A 23,544-nucleotide genomic window follows, 5' to 3' on the forward strand; every position below is an offset into this window, starting at 1 on the left:
GTGTCCAACTTGATCTCACCGCTCGTGAGTTCAAGCCCCATGTCGGGATCTTTGCTGACAACTCAGAGCCTGGAGCCTGCTTCAGATTGTTTCCCTTTCTGTCTGCTCCTCCCCAGCTTGCTCTCTGTCTGTCTTTCTCCCTCAAAAATAAATAAACGTTAAAATTTTTTTAAAAAATGACTAGAGCTGCATCCTATAAATCCCAAATAATTCTCCAAAATACCCAAAATGACTAGCAATGTATAAAATTAGCTAGATCATAATTAAAGGACCTGATGGGAAAGGGGACTCAGCACTGGGGGGAAAATATGTTTGTACCACACTCATTGAGCTCAGTTACCTGGCTACCCCTGTCGTCCACCTGCTGCAACAGTCTTACAGAGTGCTTGCAGTGATCAGGTGAGATTTCATTTTACACTTTTCCTTCCTTGATGAGACATCTCTAGAAAAGTCTTACAGCAAAACACTTATGCATTCAATCATGTAAGAAGCCCAAGCCTACATGTTATGCCTTTAAGGGATCTTTTTTGTGTGTTTCTGAAGCAAGAAGGGGTTTAGGATCAGCGTGCTCACCTACTCTCCACGGTGTATAATTCACCAGTATAGATTTGTATTGCTTTGTGTCAAATCAATTCTAATGAGAAGCCCTTTGAGATAGAAGGGGGGGAAAAAAAATCCCAGGGCGCCCTCTGCAGGACACTTGGAGCAATCATGGGCACCTCTCAGGTGGCCTCAGACCTCACGAGGTTTATGGGTTTGGGATATCCTCGCGGCTCATCCGCAAGGAGTTTTAAAGAACTTTCAGGAAGCCAGGCAAAGCACATCTTTTGGATTCTCTGTCTCAGGTCCCACCCTTGAGACGTGGGACAGGCACAGCCCACTTGGAGCGTCACTGGGCAAAGTCCTGGAGGAATGGACGCTGCAACAGAGGAACAGAAATCTGCTTCCCGTTTGCTATTCGTCCTTCAAACTCCGTCTCAAAATATGATACAAATAAAATCAGGCCAGATTATCCTTATTTTGCTTGGAAGCCATTATGTAGATTCACAAAAAAAAAAAAAAAACTTGGACAGGAAGGAGCCCGCGAGCCAATGTCACTGATGCTCCTGGGCCCCAAGTTGGTTCCCGTTATTCATCATTTGGCAGACACCTGCGAAGGCCCCAGGACAAGACAATGTCTGTACCTGTTGGCGCGCAAACTGGCTACTGTCACAGTTGAGACGTACGACGGCTATTTTCCCCTTGCATAAGAGAGACGAAGCCTGTCTAACATGCATAAGGTCATTTGTGGGGATTTTCAAAGCTAGCCTGCACTGCTGAAGAAAAAAGTTGGAAAACTGAGAAGGGAATCCGTTTTCAAGCATGAAGGTTAGGGGTGAATTTCCAGCCCTTGTCCACCCGCCCTCAATGAGATATTTGGTTTTGTTGATTTATTCCAACAGACATGGAGTGCCTACTAAGAAGACCCTCTCAAGGCCTCAAGCATCTCTTCCCAAGAATGTCTCAAGAAATTTCTCAAGAATATCTGTGTCCTGGGGCACCTGGCTGGTTTCGTCGGAAGAGCGTGAGACTTTTGATCTCAGAGTCATGAGCTCAAGCCTCGTGTTGGGTGTAGAGATTACTAAAAAATAAATAAATAAACCTAAAAAGAAAAAAAAGAAAAGAAAGCATATCTGTGCCCTGTCAACTGTGGTATAGGAAATGAAATAGAGAGGATGACATCAGAGCAGGGCCAGAAACATCCTAAAATCCCAAACCTTCTTTTAGTTTTAGGGGAGCTCAACCTCCCCATAGGAGGTCAGCCCTCCACTGCAGCCTGCCTGACTCAGTCAGGCTCTGTCCTCTTCCTGTCTGGGGAGAGCAGTCTTCCCCACTGGGCCCTTAATACAAAAGACCCCCAAACACAACATCAGCCTCTTCTGCCCTTGGCGGGTTTTGTCATCACTGTTGTTGAAGTAATTTACTCTACCAGCGTGGTTAGTGGGAGGCTAGAAGTTTCTCTCTTTCCGTGTGGAGCCTTGGGCTTTTCCTCACCTGTGTAGTATGACCCATCAAGTTTTTAAGATGCCCCCAACTGGACGGAGCAGTAGAAGAGCCCAAATCCGCAGGAGCGCCCCAGACACCATGACCCTGCTGGAGAAGCGCCCTGATAGGAATCACCAGGAACATGGCATGCACTTCCGACAGGTGCACTAGACAGGCCTGGGAATTACACAGCCTCACCCCAGAACGGAGACATGTGCTACTGGGTCCTGCCAGATCAAAAACATCCCACCCTAGAAGGAAAAAGAAAAAAAAAAGAGAGAGAGGGAAGGAGCCAAACCATAAGAGACTCTTGAAAACTGAGAATAAACTGAAGGTCGATGGGGGGTGGGAGGGAGGGGAAAGTGGGTGAGGAGGGCACCTGTTGGGAGGAGCAGTGGGTGTTGGATGGAAACCAATGTGACAATAAATTTCATATTTAAAAAAAAATAAATAAATATACATTAAAAAATAAGAATAAAAAAAAATCCCACCCTATCTTGTCGATCATTTCTTTTGAAATGTACAAAAATGTATAAAACAAGAAGTTTCCCATTGTCATTACCAAAATAGGAACTCAAATACGAGCCTAAAATTCTCCACTGACACACCTTAGACTATTTCACTTTCTGGCATCTTCGGTCAACATGGTGTGAGTCACCACTAGTACAAGCTCTCTGGAGGGGAATTTGGAAGGATGTACCAGATGTCTTCATCTGGAAATCCTATTTCCAGTAATTTACCCAAGGCAAATCATCAGGTGAATGAGCCGTGTTTGCCAAAGTTACAGACTGGAAACAACCTAAACATCCATAAGTCAAAGGATTAAATAAAGTATAATACCTCTATCCAATGGAATGCTATGCTACCGTTAAAAGCGATGCACGGTGACTATAGTTAATAATACTGTACTGCATATTTGAAACTTGCTAAGAGAGTAGATCCTAAAAGTTCTCATCACAAGATGTTGGCTTATTGTGGTGACCATTTTACAATACATACAAATATCAAATCATAATGCTGTACACCTAAAACTAATATCATGTTGTATGTCAATTATACCTGAATAAAAATGGAGCTTTGTGTTTATTGGCTCGTAACTATGTCCATGTGCTATTGCTATATTGGTATATTAGTATTTTACTAGAGAACATTTAGGTATGTATTTCAAGATCAAATCTTTGTAAATATTCATATGTAGGCTAAAATGCTAATAAAGATTGGTTTTAAGTAACTTCCCATTTTATGAGTTTTTCTAGTGGGCAGAAAGTCGAGAAAAGCAAGAGCTGTCTACATTGTCCGAACAAAACAAAGCGAAATGCCTCCTTCTCTAGCTTCATCCTACCCTATAGAACACAGTCTTTGTTGTTTTCACAGGCAAACTGGCTTAAATGTCTGAGAATTGGGTGGGGTTTTTTAAAATTTTCTTTTAACTACTCTGGTTTTCAAACTTTTCTGGAGAAAATTTTAAACATAAAAAAGTTGAGAAAATAGTATGCTGGACCCCCATGAACCTCATTCATAGCCATCAATTCTTCCATGGTCTCCACCTCTCCCTGCACTGGATTATTTGGGGACAAATCTCAGACATCACAATGCTTAACTCATAAGCGTTTCAACATATCACTTCTGAAACACAAAGACTGTTTCGGAAACATACCAATACTACCATTATCATAAAAAAAAATTAACAGTAATGCTCCAATGTCATAAAACACCCAATCAGCGATAAATTTCCCTAAGGCCATTTCTTATAACTGTGTTACCTCCTGGATAGGTTACCTAATCTTTTATATCTTTAGTTTCTTTATTTTTTTTTTAAAGAGACTATATAGGATAATTGAAAGTATTAAATGAGATAATGTATTTAAAGAGGTTAGCATGGTATCTGGCACAGATGATTTGTGACATTATACACTTTCTCACTCCCTAAGCATTTATATGAATTTGCCCTTATACTGTAAATTACCTGTTCATTTCCTTTGGCCCTTTTTCTAGGGCGCATTATGGATATCAACCCTTAACTTCATACTTTTGCCCACAGTTTTTTGGTTTATTCTATGCTTTTTAAAAAATTTTTCTAATGTTTATTTATTTTTGAGAGAGAGACAGAGTGTCTGCAGGGGAGGGGGGGAGAGAGAGAGAGAGAGAGAGAGAGAGAGAGAATGCAAAGCAGGCCCCAGGCTCTGAGCTGTCAGCACAGAACCCAACATGGGACTTGAACTCACGAGCCATGAGTTCATGACCTGAGCCGAGGTTGGACGCTTAACAGACTGAGCCACCCGGCCACCCCTACTTTTTTATGTCACTTATGATTATGTAGTAAAATATGTCAGTCTTTCTTTTCCTTTGTTTTGACCCAGTATAATATACATCTGCATTTTCTAGTATTTTGTGTTTTCCTGTTTTTTTTATTTAGCACATATTAACTTTGAGAAATACTCTTTAAATGAGCCCTATAATCTATTCTTTCATTTAAAATGCAAAACAATGTAATCACTCTCTAATCCATGAGCTTATATATTTTATAGAATCAGGTTTTTCTTAAAGTGGAACAACTCCATACATTAGCTCTATAAATTATGTAAGATAATTTGGGGTTCCCCATATTTATGGTGACACCAACAACCAGTTTTTTCTCTAGGGTCTAAAGTGCTTTTCACATATATAATACTCAAAACCAACCTATCAAGGAAGTACTATCCTCACCCGGGTTCTGGAAATGAGACCTGTGGCTGATGGAACAAAGAGATTAGAAAGCTTGAACCCATGTTCTGCCTCTCTTTCTTCCTCTGCAAAGCAGACTTCCTTAGCATGCCTGCCCCACAGAGCCGAAAATGAAGTAATGCATATAAAGCATGTAGGAGAGTATCTGGAGTGTTGTAAGTGCTCTGTAAACGTTAACTATCATTATCATCATGAGCACTAACGCAGGAGTAAAAATCATGAGTGCAAAAGAATAATAATTTTGGTAAAAATGACAATATAGTAAAAAATAATATTGTTATTACAATGTAATAAGAGCCGATGTCCACTGAGGTCTTACTAGGTGCCAACAGGCATTATATTTACTTGCTGGTCATCCTACAGTGTAGGTGCTTTTATCGTCCTCTTTTTATACCTAAAGCAACTGAGGCACAGAGTTTGTGACTTGCCTGAGAAAATCACCAGTTGTGCAGACGTACTCAGTTAGCAGGCGGTGGGGTTGTAACTGCAGTCTGAAGTCAGGGACACCCTTCTGGAGCCATTATGCTTAGAGCTCTGTCTTGTGGACACAGAAGAAGGAGGACCTTCTGGCCCCCATCACAACTCTTGGGCTCAGTACTGCCGTCTCTGAAGCGCAAGGGTTAAGAACATAGTGACAGACTTAGAAAAATGGCACTGAATACTTCAACCTTTGCCACGGCCTAAGAAGAGGAAAGCTATTCTTGGCCTTAAGTTAAAGACCCTCCGAAAGCTTACATGCACCGGTGAACATCATCTCTTGAGCAAGGTGCCAGATGGAGAGCATTCCCTCAGCCGCCAGCAGAGGGCGCAGTGGAGCCGTGGGGAGGCACCAGCGTCCTTTCTTTTTTACCAGGTTAAGGCGTGAATGTCCTTTTCTCCTGTGTCTCATGAGAGGAAATGCTTCTCTCTTTCTCAAAGGCCTTCACCCGCTTTCTTTTCCTCTTATCCTCTTACTCAGGCAGGAGCTTCTGTTCATTTAAAACTGCTGTGGGAGAGACTTCTGCCGGCCCTGGGGTCATTTAAAATAAACAAAGCTAATTGACCCGGAAGTTAGATAAAGAAGAACTATAATAAGTTCTTGATAAAGCCTTGTTGATTAAAGAAAGCAGAATGTCATGATTGGCTGGGTCACCAGTAGGCTGGGAAGCTGGTGCTGTGTTTTTCAAATTGCTTTGGAAAACCAGAAGGTGGTCCTTAAGTCGGTGGGCCGTGACCTCGCATTTTGAAAAACTGAACGAGAGGAGAACAAAACAGAATCGAACATGTAACAAAAAACGGAATTGTTTTTTTTCATTCTCTCCGCGCGCGCGCGCGCGCGCGCTCGTACGTGTGTGTGTGTGTGTGTGTGTGTGTGTGTATGGAGTTGCAATGTAAAATGTAGTTAATCCTGCAGTTTGCCGTTTACAAAACATGAACACCCTTGGTAGCAGAGGCCAGCACTTCATGTACAACCTAAGCTGCGTGTCTCTAAGGTCTGCACCCCTGGTTTGTCCTACATGTGGCTCCATCTGGGATAGGGAGACAATAAATCATGGCTCTCTGGGCTGACCACATTCGACAGATGTATTGAAAACTCATCCAGCCCCTGTCCAACAACTTTCACTCCTTATGTTTTTCTTTTCTAGAAAGATGCTAAGCAGAGTGCTGGCGGTGGTGAAGAGCAGGAGGTTCTGATAACACACAGAGCAGGAGGGAAACAGGGAGAAAGGAGGGTGTGACCACAAAACCATCACTGTGTAAACCTTTGGTCTCCAGAGCTTCTCTGGGTAAGTTAAGGGACAACGTGAATAAATCAAATAAAACAGTAGGTATCAGTGACTCAGATTAAGAACTAATACAGCCATTGAGTAGGAGGGAAAGGAAGCCACTGCGCATTATTCTCACATTTTTCTGTAACTATAATCGCAGTTTGGATTTTGCCCAGTTTTTCAGGGGACACAGTCACCCGGGTCGTGTCGTCAAGTTATAAATAGAATGGCGACACACTGGTAACCTGGTTGTGGTAGAAAAGGGTTTTTAATTTCTAGATTGATAAAATTGTCCTTTTCATATGAGCTCTGAACAAACAAAAGCGAGATTTAGGTTTCAGAATTGAGAGTTCTGAATTTACTCGATGGACTTCTGATCGTTGCAAGACTTGCAGCTTCATGTTTTCTCGTGGCCAGAAAGGGGAAGGGGCGTGTGCTGTTCAGGCACGGGCCTCTGTAACTGATTCAGCCGGCTGCGGCCCACAGGGATGCCCCACCTGCTCTCGCCACGTCCAGCTCTCTGTGGCGGAGCTGCTAGAATCCCAACACCAGCCTCACCGCACAGCCAGAGATTGCAAAACACAGCATACTCCGGCCAAGCATTTGGTGCGAGGTCTCTCCGCGGGGTGTGAGTGCACCTGTGTCTCCCTTGAGCGCATTTGGGGCCCGAATCGGAAACGATGTGCTTGGTCCTCTTCTGAGATGGTGGGAGGTGAGGGAAAAGCATTCTGATGAGGACAAGAAAGACTCCATCCTGTAGTCGGACCATCTGATGGTATATCCCTGTGGATTTCACCCTCTCTCTCTCTTTTTTTAAATGTCTATTTATTTATTTTGAGAGAGAGAGAGAGAGAAAGCAGGGGAGGGGCAGAGACAGAGGGAGAGAAAGAATCCCAAGCAGGCCCTGCACCACAAGTGCAGTCACCGGAGCCAGATGCAGGGCTCGAACCGACGAAGCCGTGAGATCGTGACCTGCGCCCAGATCAAGAGTCAGACGCTAACCAACTGAGCCACGCTGGAGACTTTCACTCTCTTTTGTTATCCCTTCTCGTCCTGTAAAATCTTTTTTGGTCCTTGCAGGTGTCAGTTGCGCTTCTAGGTATTAGTCAAGGGTGGACAGGCCAGATCGCCCGCGGTGGGCAATGGCAACTGTTGTTAATATAAGAACCTCTGAGGAAAGGTGACTCTGGAGAGCAGGGCCAGAGCCACAAGCACCGATTTCCCTTCTCAAGGGAAGAATCTCTCTCTCTCTCTCCGAGGTCCAGGGTTTGATTTTGATTCAAGCAAATGGCAGCATCCCTTCGAAGCTACCTGGGGAGGGAGGGGAGAGGGAGACAGTGTGTACAGAGCCCCATCCACGAAGGCCCCAGAGGAATCCATCTGAGATCTGAGAAGAGTGGCCTTTAGCCGTCACAACAGACGTGCTGCCGCTAAGAGGGCCCCCATCGCCCCCATCACTTCTTCTAGACATTGCGGATTCGTCATCTATAGAACAGTCTTTATTCAAAGAAGGAAACCAGGGAGGAATTTTCCACTTTAACTTTCCAGACACGGCCCTGGATAAATCAACCAAACAAAGCATCTGTTGGAGGAAAGTTTATTAAAAACTGAGTCAGGATCAAGAGCCAAAGAAAGGTCAACCGACTGGGCCAGAGCAGGCAGACCTCTGAGTCACCGCAGTTTGGCAGGGGCAGAAGGCGCTGGGGGATTGTGCCCCCCGGCCCCAGGTAGGTCAGACGACTCCTCGTGACTCTATGGCCTGTGCCAGGCACTTTCGCATACGTGTCTTTATCTCGGTTGACCTTCTGGGAAAAGACCAGACCTTCCTGGACCCTCTATTTAATGTGACTCAGTCTTCACCCAGGACTTTCTCACAGGCAGACTCACAGTATTTGAGGGGAGAAACCAAAGGAAGTGGGTCCTGTGGTTGATTCAGTCATTACAGGAAGGTGGGCCAAAAGGTAACGGAGGGGTTCAACACATGTTTCATCTTTTCTTTGACCTATTCACCTCTCACCCCTGCCCCCAGGTGAGTCCTGTCCCCTCAGGTTATCCGGAGCCCCATTTACCTCACCACGCCCCACTGGGGAAAACAGGAGAGAATCAGTGGTGGCCTTCAGCTTTCATATAATCTGCCTTTCTATCGACTATCCGGTGACACCTAAACCTTCCTAGTTGTGCAAACTTAGACATGAGTCCACAGCTGACAACTGAATATTTTTTTGCTTTTACCTTCTAATCTATGTTTCAGTGGCAAAGCCAGGCTAATTCAATCACTTACATTTTTACCACATTGTATCCCTTTGTTCCACTAAAAACTGGTGGAAATTAAAAATGGAACTGCTGGAACCAGGAAACTAGTAATAATAAAATTGAGAATGAGATGGGCGAGTACTTAGTATGAAGCTTACACTTCACGATCGCGAGCAACTTAATCACGGGTCTAAGTGCTGAGATGTAATGTTAAAGAACACCTACAAAACAGTGGAAATGCACATTTCGGGGGCTGCATTGTGGATCAAATTGAGGATCCTCAGTGGAATCCCAGCACCCCTTCCTTGAAATCTCTGTTAGGGACCAGCCCATTCTCTGACCCGCGGAATTAATGGTCTCTCCATCCTCGGCCAAGGGCTATCTGCACACACGCTACTTCAAGCCCTTCTCTCCCACCCACCACCACTACCCCAACCAAACAATGCCTCTGAACTCCTGTTACAGAAATTCTGGAAGGCTCTGAGGCAAGTAGAGTCTTCAGGACATATTGTCGAGTTTCATTTCAGGGGCGTTCCAATGAAATAATGGCAAGAAGTGAGCAACTTCCGGTACCATACCAGGGTGCTTGGACTCACAGCCACTGAGTGTCTCAGGGAGAATGGAACATGATCTGAGAGGTGGTAGGACTGGCTTGAGGCTAGAGGAGGGGTGACAGCACGGTCCTCCGGAGGCCCAGGATAGGCCTCAGCTGGGTCTCCCCAGTTCAGGTACTTCCTTCAAACACTCTCCCGGCCTGGGATACTGTGTGGTAGAGTGAGCCCAGCGGAAGGTTATTCCTGACACCTACCTCCCAGGATTAGGCTTCGAAACTCCCTGAGCTCCTCATAATCAAGACCAAGCTGCAAGCGGGGACAATATTCAAAGCCTCCATGGGAGCCGGTAGCCCTGTGTGGATACTCAGGGGATCAGGAAGGCTCGGGGTCCTTGCCTAAAGAAGAGGACACCAGCCAGCAGGCAGGGCAGTACGGTTTGGAAAGTTACTGCAGCTGAGCGCTCACAGCATGGGCCCCAGTCGTGGATGCCGTGGGTCTCAACAGGAGCGCCTGTCTCCAGAGGCATTCTTTGTGTGACTTTAAGAAGGTAGTAGAAAGCTTAGGATTCTCCAAAAACTGTGGGCTGCCTACTGCAAAACGTTCAATGCCGATTGATTTTCTTTCCCCCCTTCAGTTAAAATTTTTTTCCCTGAATATCATGGCCAGAGTTCTTTCAAGTGTATCCTGACTCTTGGGGCTTCTCTGTCTCTCTTCATCCCCTGGAAAGAAAGGGCTTGGAAGGAAGGGGGAGGCTTTGGGGCATGGACTCCACATAAGCCAAAGTGAAGGGCAAAATGCCTGTCTGACCCCCGCAGCCAACAAGCCTTCTCCAGCATCGATAGCAATCTCCAGGTACAAAGCAGAGAAGAGAAAACTGAGGCAGCGAGGGGAACAGAATGAGGAACACATCAGTGGCCATTGCTTTGCTCCTGGGTACATCCAGAGAAATAGCTTCTTTTCCTTAAACTGGCAAATCCTCCATGAGGAATTCAGACTCCCGTGTTATACAGAAACCAAGAAGCCAAGAGTTTACAAACACCTGATTAGAAGGACCCTAATAAGCTTATTACTTCTGGTGATTGTCCCTAGTCCCCGTAATAAAATAGACACATGCTACTCTTCAAGCAGATAAGAAATAAAGAAGGGAGGGAGGGACTAAATAAGAATAATGAAACAAAAAGCAAATATTACACATGAATCTTAGTGACATGTGGCTAAGTGAACTAAGCCAGTCACAAAAGGCCAAATCCTGTATGATTCCACTTACATGCGGGACCTAGCATAGCCAAAATCATAGACATAGAAAGCAGAACATTGAAGGGGCTGTGACAGCGGGGAGGGAGGGTTAGTGTTTAATGGGGACAGAGTTCCAGTTGGGGAAGATGATAAAGTTCTAGAACCAGACGGTTCTAATGGTTGTACAAGGTGAATGTATTTACTGCCACTAAAGTATACAGTTAAAAATGGTTGAGATGGTAAATTTCACATTATATATACTTCAGCACAATGAAAAAATCTTCAAAGAACAAACGTTACATAAAATAAAGAGGGGCTTGACGCTAAGTGAGAACTGGCGTATGATGGCAAAGAAATGTGTAACCTTAGGTCACCTCGGAACCTAAATTCTAAAAGACTTGAGGGGGCTCCTCATGACGTAAGATCCCACCAGACACTTTATGCTGTCTGCAGCCTGTCAAGAAGGTCACACAGCCACCTATTCCTGTCCCCCATCCCCCAGACTCCGTCCACTCTGCTCATTCCTGCATGCTAGGGTCTTTGTTCTCCCAACTCACCCCTCCTGCTCCTCCTCCCCCTCCCCAGCCCCTGTCCTGCCCATTGGCTGATTCCCTTCCAGTCCCCATGACCCTTCATTCGGGCCATGCCTTAGTCTGTCTGGGCTGCTATAATGAAGCACAATACACTGGGTGGCTTATTAACACTGGGTGCCCTCATGGTCAGGTGAGGGCTTTCTTTCAGATCACAGACTTCTAGCTGTGTCCTCACATAGCCAAAGGGGGCAAGGGACCTCTTGGGGTATCTTTTACGAGAGTACTAATCCTATTCGTGAGGTCTCCACCGTTATGACCCAATCACCTCACCTCCTCCTCAAAGGCCTCACCTCCCAATACCATGACATTGGGTATTAGGGTTGCAACATGTGAATTTGGGAGATACAACATTCTGACCACAGCAGGTCACTTGTTAGGGTTTGATGTCAAAACCACAGAACTTGGACGCTATCTAAGCCTCAGGTCAGGTCTTTGACAGTAGTTTACAGATGAGTTTACAGCGAATTTTTAGCATCAGAAATCCTCATGCCTTGTTCAAACATAGATTGACCTGTGATAAGGGGACACCGGCTAACTGACAGATGGCTTTGTTTGACATGGACTAGAATTGCGTCATGTTGGTGTGCCAGCTGTGTCTCTCACATGCTTCTAAGAATTCTGGCCTTCATAGGCCAGCTGGAAAAACAAGCGAATTGTTACTTATTTTGATTTGGTGGATAAAGTCTTTCAAGACTGGAGTCCTGCAGGAGGGTAACTAATGTGCAATCCCAGTGGCGCCACACTTGGTCCCCACTAGTCTGTGTGACCTTTAAGTGGCTTCCAGTATCAATGTGCTACGACTGTGGTCATGAAAAAAGTGCCATTATCCTCGCCTGCCCTCCCCGCCATTCCCTGACTTCCGTCTCTGGCCCCACGTATGCTACACTGCATGCCAAACTTCCTGACATCTTAACCGCCACTCTACAACTCTCGCGTCCCATTACCCCAGGGCTCACGTGCTACATCTCTGCATTCAGGGAGTGTTCATGAGAGCCTGTAAGTGAAGGAGGGCCTTCTGGAGAGGTGACGTCTTTCCCTTAAGAAGTAGCTCTGATCAAAACAAGCAGCAGACACAGGCCCTCTCACCACAAGTATATACGGTAGCAAGCTTCAAGCAGATGGTCCAAGTGTGATGCATCGTTGTCCCTCTGTAAGCCACCCCGTGCCAACAATGCTATCACTGGTGGTGAACCCACCTTGGCCCCCCACTTGCCGGCTATGAGGTCTCAGTCCGTGTGCTTCAGCATCTGGGCGGAAGAAGACGGTGGAGGCTTTTTGGGTGGCATGTGATATCTCACTTTTTTCCAGAACTTGGTCTTTGCGCACTGTGACTGCTCTGTGAAGTCCCCACTCCACTGGATGGCCCCGTGCTTCTGCTTGATGTACTGAATTGACTCTGGCATGGCCGTGTAGTCCTTGACCTTCTCCAGTTCAATCAGAATGACCTTCATCCCGTCCTGGATGAGCGCATTATAGACTGCGATTTGTTCTTCGGACATGTTCTTTAACAGGTCAAAGCTCAGGAATTCAGGAACTATGATGATGATCAGCCTCCTGCACAGCTTGATGTTTTCATCAATGACATTGGCCACAGCTGGAAATAAAGAAAGAAGAGGCGGATTATCTCATGAGTGAAACAGCCCAGACCTCAGTGCTATTGAGAATATTAGAAAGGGGACCCAGGAAGACAGTGTGGGCTTTAAAATAAAAGTGACTTAGGAATGGATTAATAAACTTGTTTTAAGTTCATTTCTTTATCTTGAAAGAGAGAAAGCGAGCGGGGAAGGGACAGAGAGGGAAAGAGAGAGAATCCCAAGCTGGCTCCATTCTTGATCTCATGGGGATCTCATGGGGCTCGATCTCACAACTGTGAGATCATGACCTGAGCTGAAATCAAGAGTCAGACACTTAACTGACTGAGCCACCCAGCCTCCCCAGTGAAAGTTTTTTTTTTTTCAAACATTTATCACATCCTCTGTGAAACCTTCCTGACTTTCCCTGAAAAATTGGTCCTTTGTATTCATAAGTCTTATTTTTTGGTGGTTAGCTGTCACTTTCCTCAGGCTCCACCTTGTGAACTACTCTGAACAAGGGTTTTATCATCCCCAAGTTGATATCTCCAACTTAGCTGAAGGGCTGGTATATATTAGATGATTAACACATTTTTTAAATAGATTTTAAAAGGATAGGGAAAATGTAGATAGCTCAAACATTGTATTAATCTTTATCGGTGTTTTCCTTTTGTGCTTCACAGCTACTTAAAGGCCCAGGACTTATAGAACTAATGTGAAAATGAATAACATCCCCTGATGATTTCTTGGGGAGAGTTCTTGAAATATCCAGCTATGGATGCAACTTTGTCTTTTTTAGCCATAAAGATTAATTTTTATATCCTCCTTATTCCTAGAATATAAAAATAGATTGTGGCCTTCCCAAGATCATGTTCTTCTTCCCTTTGGTTTATTTTTATATTTCTAGTGCCTAGAATATTACATGGCACATAGTAGGTGCTCAATAAATATTTGCTGAGTAAGTAAGTGACAGAATGTGCTTACGAAGTCTTAACTCTCCCACATGTTTATGGCAAGCGTTAGATCAAATTTTCATTTCCTCATGAAGGATGATTTTATGACTTGAGAAGATGAGGGCTGAGATATAGTTGTAGCTCACCATGGATATGAGCAGCCTACAAATCCAAAGTACTTAGCAACCTTTGCAAACGACCCAGGACAGGCCACTAGCAAATGTTGTAAAGTAATTTTGGTTTCCTTTTGACCAGTAAAGGATGTTTATTTCAAAATTCAGCCATTTATTGTATAGAGTTCCGGGAAGGAAAACTTGTAGGTCAAAAGGGAAACTTTTATCTGCTGAATGTCTCATATGTGCTAAGCTCCATACTGGTCTCCGCTTGGGTTTTGCCTCATTTCATTCTCTTGGCCAAGTCAGGGAAGCATTCTCATCCCCATTTGACAGATGAGACAACTGAGGTTCAGAGAGGTTGCCTGCATAGCCCAAAGCTTCACTGCTGTCCAATGGGAGACATAAATAAATGAATTCTATTTTACTTATGCAGGAAAAGCCTGGGGGGTTGAGGTTTATAAGATCAGCTTTAAACATGAGCGGATTGATATATTCAAGCTGATGGAATACATTCAGCAGTTAGTCTCAAGGGCATGAGGGCAAATGAGCCCTTGTCTCCTTTCAGTCTCTTGGCCAAGGCTGCCAAGAGTCACATTATTTCAACCAGGCATTCCAGTCACCCTCCTGCAGGAATGGGCCCCAGAGATAAGAGGCCCGGTCCTAACTTGGCTCAGGGTCTGTGGGTTGGGGAGGTACGGGACTCTCCATGTTTCCATGGAGAAGGAAAGGAGAGTCCCCCACCCCACCATTTGTAAAGTGAAGGAACAGAGACCTCCCTCTCCCTCTTTATCTGCTGCTTTTATACCTTTGATACTCAAAACTTACCTTGTCCAGGAAATTCATCCCTACCAAATATAAATAATTTGTATCCACACTGCCTCTCTAGCACCTCTGGCAGAATCTTCAACACCAGTGTGTCCACCTCGTGACTCTGGATTTCTCTTTGGGGCTTGGGGTACAAGACATAGGCATCATACAGCTTCCCATCTGAAAAGGAAATGGGATACAGTCGTGGGATTATTCCTACCACATTCTTTTATGCGACCACGGCGAAACTCTGAGCTGCTACCCTGACATCCTTCCCTTGGGCTCATTGACTTTGGAGTGCCCACTGGCTGGCTCAGTGCCAAGCACTGCCACACCAGGCAACTCTCATTCTTTCAGGGCTTGAAACGTTCCTCTTCACTGTCTTTTGCTTGTGTCATTTCTGAGGGCAGGTTGAATGAAGCGCACATCTTTGTTTCTCGACAGGTGAGGTGTTTTTTTTCGTCTGGCTTCTTTTAGGATGTTTGGATTTTCTTGTCTTTGATCTTCTACAGTTTGAAAATGATAGGTCTAGGTGTTTGTTTGTTTCTTTGTTTGTTTATTCTGCTTGGTACTCTCAGAGGTGTCTGACATTAATTTGGGGAAATTCTCAGTCAGTCGTGTTTCAGATATTTATGTTCCTTTCTCTCTTTCTCCTCCTTTGGTCTTCCCATTACACTTATGTTACACCTTCTGTGGTAGTCCCACACTCGTTGGATATCTTTTTTTTTTTTTTTCAGTCTTTGTTCTCTAGCTTTTCAGTTTCAGAAGTTTCTAGAGTGATATCCTCAAGCTCAGAGATTCTCTGCTCAGCCATATCCACTCCACTAAGAAGCCCATCAGACGCACTCTTCATTTTTGCTACAGTTGTTTGTTTGTTTTTAATTGCTAGCTTTCTTTTTGGTTCTTTTTAGGATTTTCTTCTCTCTGCTTACATCACCTGTCTGTTGTTACATGCTGTCTGGTTTTATCCATGAGATCCCGTGGCATACTAATCAGGAATATTTTATTTTATTTTTTATTTTTATTTTTTTCAATATATGAAGTTTATTGTCAAATTGGTTTCCATACAATACCCAGTGCTCATCCCAAAAGGTGCCCTCCTCAATACCTATCACCCACTCTCCCCTCCCTCCCACCCCCCATCAACCCTCAGTTTGTTCTCAGTTTTTAAGAGTCTCTTATGCTTTGGCTCTCTTCCACTGTAACCTCTTTTTTTTTTTTCCTTCCCCTCCCCCATGGGTTTCTGTTAAGTTTCTCGGGATCCACATAAAAGTGAAACCATATGGTATCTGTCTTTCTCTGTATGGCTTATTTCACTTAGCATAACACTCTCCAGTTCCATCCACATTGCTACAAAGGGCCATATTTCATTCTTTCTCATTGCCACGTAGTACTCCATTGTGTATATAAACCACAATTTCCTTATCCATTCATCAGTTGATGGACATTTAGGCTCTTTCTATAATTTGGCTATTGTTGAGAGTGCTGCTATAAACATTGGGGTACAAGTGCCCCTATGCATCAGTACTCTTGTATCCCTTGGGTAAATTCCTAGCAGTGCTATTGCTGGGTCATAGGGTAGGTCTATTTTTAATTTTTTGAGGAACCTCCACACTGTTTTCCAGAGTGGCTGCACCAATTTGCATTCCCACCAACAGTGCAAGAGGGTTCCCGTTTCTCCACATCCTCGCCAGCATCTATAGTCTAATCAGGAATATTTTAAATTCCCAGTCTGATAATGCCAACATTCCTGCCATATCTGGCTCTGATGTTTGCTGTCTCTTCGAATTGTGTTTTTGCCTTTTAATATGACTCATACTTTTTCCTGATAGCTGGATAGAATGTGCCAGGTAAAAGAAAGTGCTAAAAAAAAAAAAAAACACCCTTTAGTAACAGGGTGGTGAGGTGTGCAGTCTATGGTCCCTATGATTAGATCTCAGTCCTTCAGTGACTCTGGATTATGAACTTCACAAGCATTGCTCAGTTTTTTATCCCCACTTAGGTGGGGCAGGATGGCTAGATTGGGCTGGAGTTGGGTATTTCTCTCTGCGCAGGTCAGTTAGGCTCTGATAACACCCTAGCAGGTAAGGCTTTCATTAAGTAGTTTATCCTGAGGGCAGGCATTGTTAATAAGAACACAGTGCTCTAGGATATTTCAGAATGATTTTTCTCCTCCCCTTCTGGGGGCAGAATATTTACTGTCAGAGCCAGGTCAGACTTCCAGGAGGTAACACTCACAAAAGTGTGGGTTTTGACCCCTTCTGACTAGGTCCTTGTGAAGATTTTAAGTCTCAGATTTGTCCATATTGAGCCTCCAGTGATTTGTCAATTACAGTTCAGAGTTTCCTACCCCGTGGACATCGATCTAGGAGGAGGATGGTCTTTTCACCATTATATAAGCATCACTTCAAGATGACGCAGCCCCAATTGCAACCTGACTCCTTTGACTCTAAGTCCACCACTCCCTGTGGTGAAAATGAGAACTGAAGGCAGGAGTTTCCATGGGCCCTGTGCAATGGCGGACTTTTGTAACTGTACCTGGCAAAACCGACCAAGTCTCTCACAATTCAGACCCATTAGTGAATTCCATCACTGCAATTGCGCATAGCACTCTAGAGACCAAGCCTCTGAGCAGACTCTAGGAACTTCCTGTGTGAAACTGAGAAGCCAAACACGGCAGCACATTTCGTCATCACCAGGATGAGCCAAGCATTTATTGAGCAACTAACCACATGTAACAGTCACTGTGCTCACCTGCGTACAGATGAACAAGACACATCTAACTGGAAAGACCATTCACAGACTTGGAAATAGAAACACGAGGCATTGCAAGATAACAAATGGCCTCATGAACTGGAGAAACAGAAAGAAAAGAAACTTCCCCACGGCCTGGAACTCTTGAGAAAAATTCACAAAGGATGTAGGGCAGCTCCTGGATATTAACGGACTTAAGGAAAAAAATGGGCTGGTAGCGGAGGGTAAAGAGATCAAGGAGAGAGAGTTTGAGAAGGGCATGGAAGGGGAATGTTTATGCTCTACTCAGGGGTCACATGAACAAGTAAGAAGCTTTAGCATGCTAGAAGGCTTGAGTGACCATCTCATTAGAAAAATGTGATTTTTGAGGGGTGCCTGGGTGGTTCATTCGGTTAAGCATCCGACTCTTGGTTTCGGCTCAGGTCATTATCTCGAGGTTTCCTGAGTTTGAGCCCCACATCGGGCTCCGGCGCTGGAGCTCGGAGCCTGCTTGGGATTTTCTGTCTCCTCTCTCTCTCTCTCTCAAGGGCCCTCCCCCATTCGCATTGTCTCTGTCTCTCTCAAAATAAATGAAAATAAACTCAAAAAAAAGAAAATGTGATTTTTGACCTTCGGGCTATTAAGAAATTCATAGCCAACCTAACAGGAACCGAAGAGAGAGCCATCCCTTTCTATTCCTCTTTTATGGAAGTTTTTTGGATTGAATAGACTTGAAAAGAAGGGTGGCTCTAAGCCCAACAAAAGAAGGTAGAATTTTATATTCGTTTAGTTTTTGTCTAAAGACTGTCCCCCAACTTAGGATGGTTCGATTGATGATTTTTTGACTTTATGATGGTCTGAAAGCTATACACATTCAGGAGAAACCATACTTCACATTTTGAATTTTGATCTTTTCTAGACTAGCGATATGTATTCCTCTCCTCTCTGTGATGCTGGGCAGACCCAAAAGCCACAGGTCCCAGTCAGCCACGTGATCTGGAGGGTCAACAATCCATATACAGACAACCATGCGATACCCATACACCTGCTGTTTTCCACTTTCAGGGCCATATCCAGTCAATCACATGAGACAGTCAATACTTTATTATAAAATAGGTGTTGTGTTAGATGATTCTGCCCAACTGTAGGCTAATGTAAGAGTTCTGAGAACGTCTAAGGTGGGCTGGGCTAAGCTATCATGTTCTGCAGGTTAAATGCATTGAATGCATTTTCAGCTTATGATATTTTTAATTCATGATGGGTTTATTGGGATGCAACCCCCATCATAAATCAAGGAAGATCTGTAGTGAAAATGTGCACAGAACTTTAGAGTTTCCATGTAGCCTTTTCTCATTTTCCATAAATCCTCACCCCAACCACTGACAACCTTCTGGTCTCTGCCTACCCTTCCAGGTCATCCTGTGGAAAATGGTAATATACACACATGTGCACACAGGCACACTCTTCCTCAGTCTCTCTACCCCCTGTAATAAAAGGAAACTGTGTGAAAATGGGGGCTTCTTTTGGTGTGATTCTATCTTCAGTGTCTGGAGCAAGAAATGGGACAGAGGAGGTCTCCATCAGTCACTGCCAAATATCTGCATGGGGCTTGATTTTGCAGAGGCTCAAGGAGGTTACATCTATGTAGGAGAGAGAGAAGTTTTAGATCATGAGCAGATTTTGCTTTTTAATAAATCAGGGTCATAAGTCACGTGCCAAAGGGATGATTAATTTGTGTCTAGAGTTGGCAAAAAACCAACCGAGCTAAAACTCCTTGTGCAATGTCTTCAATGTTACTAGTCTATACCACTACTCCATAAGTGGATATTTTTCTGTATCAAATTTAATGTCATACACTTGATTTTCTAAAGCTGGGGGACATGTGAATTTTTTTTTTAAGATTTCATAAAGGCTTTATGCTTTTAAACACTTTAGAAAGGAATTAAATCTTCTCACTTAAAACTATGATAATATTTATCCTTTTTATGGTAAAGGGGTGGTTGGCTTGGTACTTTCTTTGCCACATAACAGAGCCTCCCCGCTGAATACAGTATTTCCTGGTCTAGAAACTACAACAAACATCCATGTTCATCACCACCTCTGTCGGAACCCCTGCCACCGGTGTCTCTCTTCCCTCAAGCTGTTTCTCTTTCTTCCTTCTCATACAAACAATAAAATGAAATAAAATAAAATAAAATAAAATAAAATAAAATAAAATAAAATAAAACAGGGGCGCCTGGGTGGTGCAGTCAGTTAAGCGTCCGACTTCAGCCAGGTCACGATCTCGCGGTCTGTGAGTTCGAGCCCCACGTCAGGCTCTGGGCTAATGGCTCAGAGCCTGGAGCCTGTTTCCGATTCTGTGTCTCCCTCTCTCTCTGCTCCTCGCCTGTTCATGTTCTGCCTCTCTCTGTCCCAAAAATAAAAAAAAAAAAAAAATTAAAAAAATAAAATAAAATAAAAAATAAAAAAAATAAAACAAAACAAGATAAAATAAAGTAACAAAATGAAAAACTATGTTAAGTGAACTCTCTCCTTTTTTTAATGTTTATTTATTTATTTATTTTGAGAGAGAGTGTGTGTGTGAAAGGGAGAAGAAGAGCAGACAGAGAGGGAGACAGAGAACCCGAAGCAGGTTCTGTGCTGACAGTGGAGAGGCCGATGCAGGGCTCAAATGCAGGAACCACAAGATCATGACCTGAGCCAAAGTCAGACGCTTAACCGAGTCACCCAGGCGCCCCCTGAATTCTCTCTTTTGACAGCGTTCCAATTCCGTGTTTTTATATGAGGAGTGTGAACATACAGCTGCTCTGTGCTGTGCAACGTGCAGACTTCGGGACAGAAGAGACCTGGGCAGCGAAGGACTCACACTTTTTAAAAACTCAAAATATAAAATGCTCCCAATTTTTCAGTCATCTTTTTTTTCTTTCGAAGCTTTTGAGTAGAAATGCTTATGCTCACGACTTGTTCTCAAAACGTAGTGGGCTCTTGTCACTTCCAAATGATCAAATCATAACTGATTGACCCGATATAGCAAAAAACCAAGCTGACGCCATTTTGCTTTTCACATCCGCCTGCAGTTTTGAAGGGCCGTCTTAGCCGACTGCCTGCCAGCACTGCACGGTTGTGTCTCTCACAGTCACAGTAAGGGTCACGTTTATACCTTCAGATTGCAGGTAAGGAAGCTGAGACAGACAAGGCCGCGTTATTTCTCCAGTCTTTCAGCTGCCAAGTGCACAGCTTTGAGTCAAACCCAAGCCCACCGCCCCTCTGGTGTGGCTGAGATGAAAACTGGGAGGAGGAAACTTCACAAAGTTTCTCCCTGATTAGTCTCGTGCAAGTGGGTCAGACAGCATTTTTTACAAAAATAGCCCTAGCAGTATTTCCAGTTCCACATGCTCTTTCAGAACGGACCACACCCCCCCCACAAAGAGGTGGAATCTACTTCCACTCCCTTAAAATTGGCTAGGACTCCATAGCTGCCTTGGCAAATAGAATGTGGTAGAATTGACACTAGAAATTTAGGGTCTGAGTCATAAGAGAAAATATGGCTTTTCCTGGCTCTCTTGTTCCTGAAACACTAGCCCTTGGAAGCCAATCACCACGCTGTGTGGGCTCCTGTGGGCTTCAGGAGCCCACACCGAGAGACCACAAGGAGAGGCTGTTGAGAGAGAAACCGAGGCCACCAGCTGATGGCCAGAATCAACTGCCAGTCCTCCAGCTGGGTCCCCAGACATCATGGAGCTGGGACAGGCCATCCCCTCTGTGTCTGTTCACATCCTGACCCACAGAACCCATTAGCAATACAGATGGCTGCCCTGTGCCACAAAGTTTTGAGGCAACTTGCTTCCTAGCCATAGTAAATGGAACAGCAATTGGGAAAGTGACAATGAATGGCAACAGATAATGAGTTGGACACCCCCCCCCCAACTGTCTATTTCACTCAAAAATTGTGGAAATGTAGACCTACTGGTAAGCTTTTTGAGAAAATGGCCTGCTGGCAGATACCCCCATAGCCTGCCTCTATATAGTGGTGGGGTAACAGTTCATGAAGATTCTGGCCACACTTTTTTAATTTCCTGAGGAGGTTCAGCCCTACTTTCGATGTTAAAGCATCTGCATATGGCTTTATTGGCTCTCGGCAAAAAATACAAAGTTTGTTTGCATAAATTAATATTTATGACAGATCGCTTAAAGATTATTCAAGCCCTTACTTTCTTTTCTTATATTATTGCTAAATCTCCAACCTGATCAAACTGGACCAATGGAGAAATCAGATAGAATCCATCTGGCCTTCAGGTGTTTTTACTAAATTGCATGAGGTTTGGCATTTTAGCCTTAACATGGAAGACACTAGAAGAAAAGCCACATTAAACATGCTATGACATTTACCATGGGAAGGCTGTTGCAGACAAGGTTCATTATATTACACCCTTGAAAAATAAGGCCTCCCTACAAAAACTTTTCCTTGGAAAATTGTCCCAGACAAAGCCATGTGCTGTCACGAGCAACTGAAGGGTATTTGTGAGAAGCACACAATGAATCTTGTCATTGCTTTGCCTTTACTTCTAAAGCAAGCTCATCTTTAAAAAGTGTCCAAGATTTGTCATTAATTCTGCCCCCAAGCTTTATTTTATTGTTCTACCCTCTGTTCACTGTACCTGCTTTGTTTGTTTTTCATTGTTGTATTCTCCACAAACCTATTTGGAAGCAGGTGAGCCATACACAAATCTCTCTAGGAGATGTGTAAGAGCACTCTTATAGTCTTACACACACTTGCACAGCCTGGAAGGAAAATTTTTAAAGTAACTCCTCTAATTTAATAGAGAACATACAGAACTCATGGATATTAGGGCTGTCGATGACTCAATAAAACTGAGTTATACACACCTAACTATTACTCATGTTATAAAGCGTAACTAATCGCATTGGAGTAAATAACTTATCATAAGAAAGACACACTTCATCTATTTCCTCATTTGTATTTGCCACCCATTACTCCACAGTTCCCAAATAACTCAGGAAATATCCCTAAGGGATACAATACTTGGAAATAACATCTGGGACAAATCGTAAGTCTCATCGCTAACTCGTTGTCAAAGCCAACACTCAGAGAGGAATTACAGGGGTAGTTCTCATAGACGGAGCTGTAGAGATTAATCATAAAGTACGCAAGTACTCCTCGGAATTAAGAAAAAAAATAGAACCCTGGCTTGACTATGAGCCCCGATGTCCAAATTCTCAGCCCGAATTTGGGCTGTAGCCTGCTCCCAGCAGAGGGTGGGGCTCCCTGAGTCTGTCATCTGCTCAGCTCCCCACCCCCCCACCGCTCTGGGTGAGTCACTATTCCTTTTATCTCTTCCTGCTAAACTCCACCTCACCAGCAGACAGCTGCACAGGCCCTCAGCTCTCAGACTCCTGGGAGTCCCAGTGAGTCCGGGAGTGAGCCACACACCAGGGCCAGAGATCTGGAAACACCACTGAAGTCTCTGCAGTTCCCTGTCAGGAAGTAAACAGAGGGCAGCTGGACCACTCACATGTGGGTGTCAGAAAAGACAAGTGGTGATGCACTGGTCCCCTGCCCCACAGGCAGGCAGGAGCGCGGCCAACAGGGAGACTCTGCAGGGACTGCGGCCCCAAAGAGAAACCCCACGTTCAGCTGACTGTCCGCAACCTAGAGTCGCTTCAGGCTGCGCTGGACACACAGAGTCAGGTTTCCGCGACTGAGCTGTGCCACCAAAAGAGAATGCAGGGGTGCCTGGGTGGCTCAGTCGGTCAAGCATCCAACTTCAGCTCGTGAGCTCAAGTCCCACGTCAGACTCTGTGCTGACACCTCAGAGCCTGGGACCTGCTTCAGATTCTATGTCTCCCTCTCTCCGCCCCTCCCCTGCTCGCTCTCTAGCTCTTTCTCAAAATAAATAAAAAACTTTATTAAAAAAAAAACAGGGGCGCCTGGGTGGCGCAGTCGGTTAAGCGTCCGACTTCAGCCAGGTCACGATCTCGCGGTCCGTGAGTTCGAGCCCCGCGTCGGGCTCTGGGCTGATGGCTCAGAGCCTGGAGCCTGTTTCCGATTCTGTGTCTCCCTCTCTCTCTGCCCCTCCCCCCGTTCATGCTCTGTCTCTCTCTGTCCCAAAAATAAATAAACGTTGAAAAAAAAAAATTAAAAAAAAAAAAAAAAAAAAAAAAAACAACCCATGATGGTGGGAAATGCCTTCTCCTCGGAGTTTCAAGATC

General features: G+C 44.4%; 1 protein-coding gene across 4 annotated transcripts in view; it reads right to left on the reverse strand.

Annotated features, from left to right (window-relative positions):
• Nucleotides 1-8,078: 8,078 nt before the first annotated feature.
• The window catches only part of IL1RL2 (interleukin 1 receptor like 2), a 45,252-nt gene continuing 29,786 nt past the window's right edge, over nucleotides 8,079-23,544 (reverse strand). For all 4 annotated transcript variants that reach the window (XM_043603063.1, XM_043603064.1, XM_043603062.1 and 1 more), the window contains 2 exons: nucleotides 14,599-14,760; nucleotides 8,079-12,727 (listed from right to left, as the gene is read on the reverse strand). In XM_043603063.1, coding sequence (XP_043458998.1) covers nucleotides 12,360-12,727; nucleotides 14,599-14,760 — 530 coding nt within the window. In that variant the 3' untranslated portion in view covers nucleotides 8,079-12,359. The remainder of the gene's footprint in view (nucleotides 12,728-14,598; nucleotides 14,761-23,544) is intronic.

Source organism: Prionailurus bengalensis, chromosome A3 (assembly GCF_016509475.1).
Source record: "Prionailurus bengalensis isolate Pbe53 chromosome A3, Fcat_Pben_1.1_paternal_pri, whole genome shotgun sequence".
Lineage (NCBI taxonomy): Eukaryota > Metazoa > Chordata > Mammalia > Carnivora > Felidae > Prionailurus > Prionailurus bengalensis.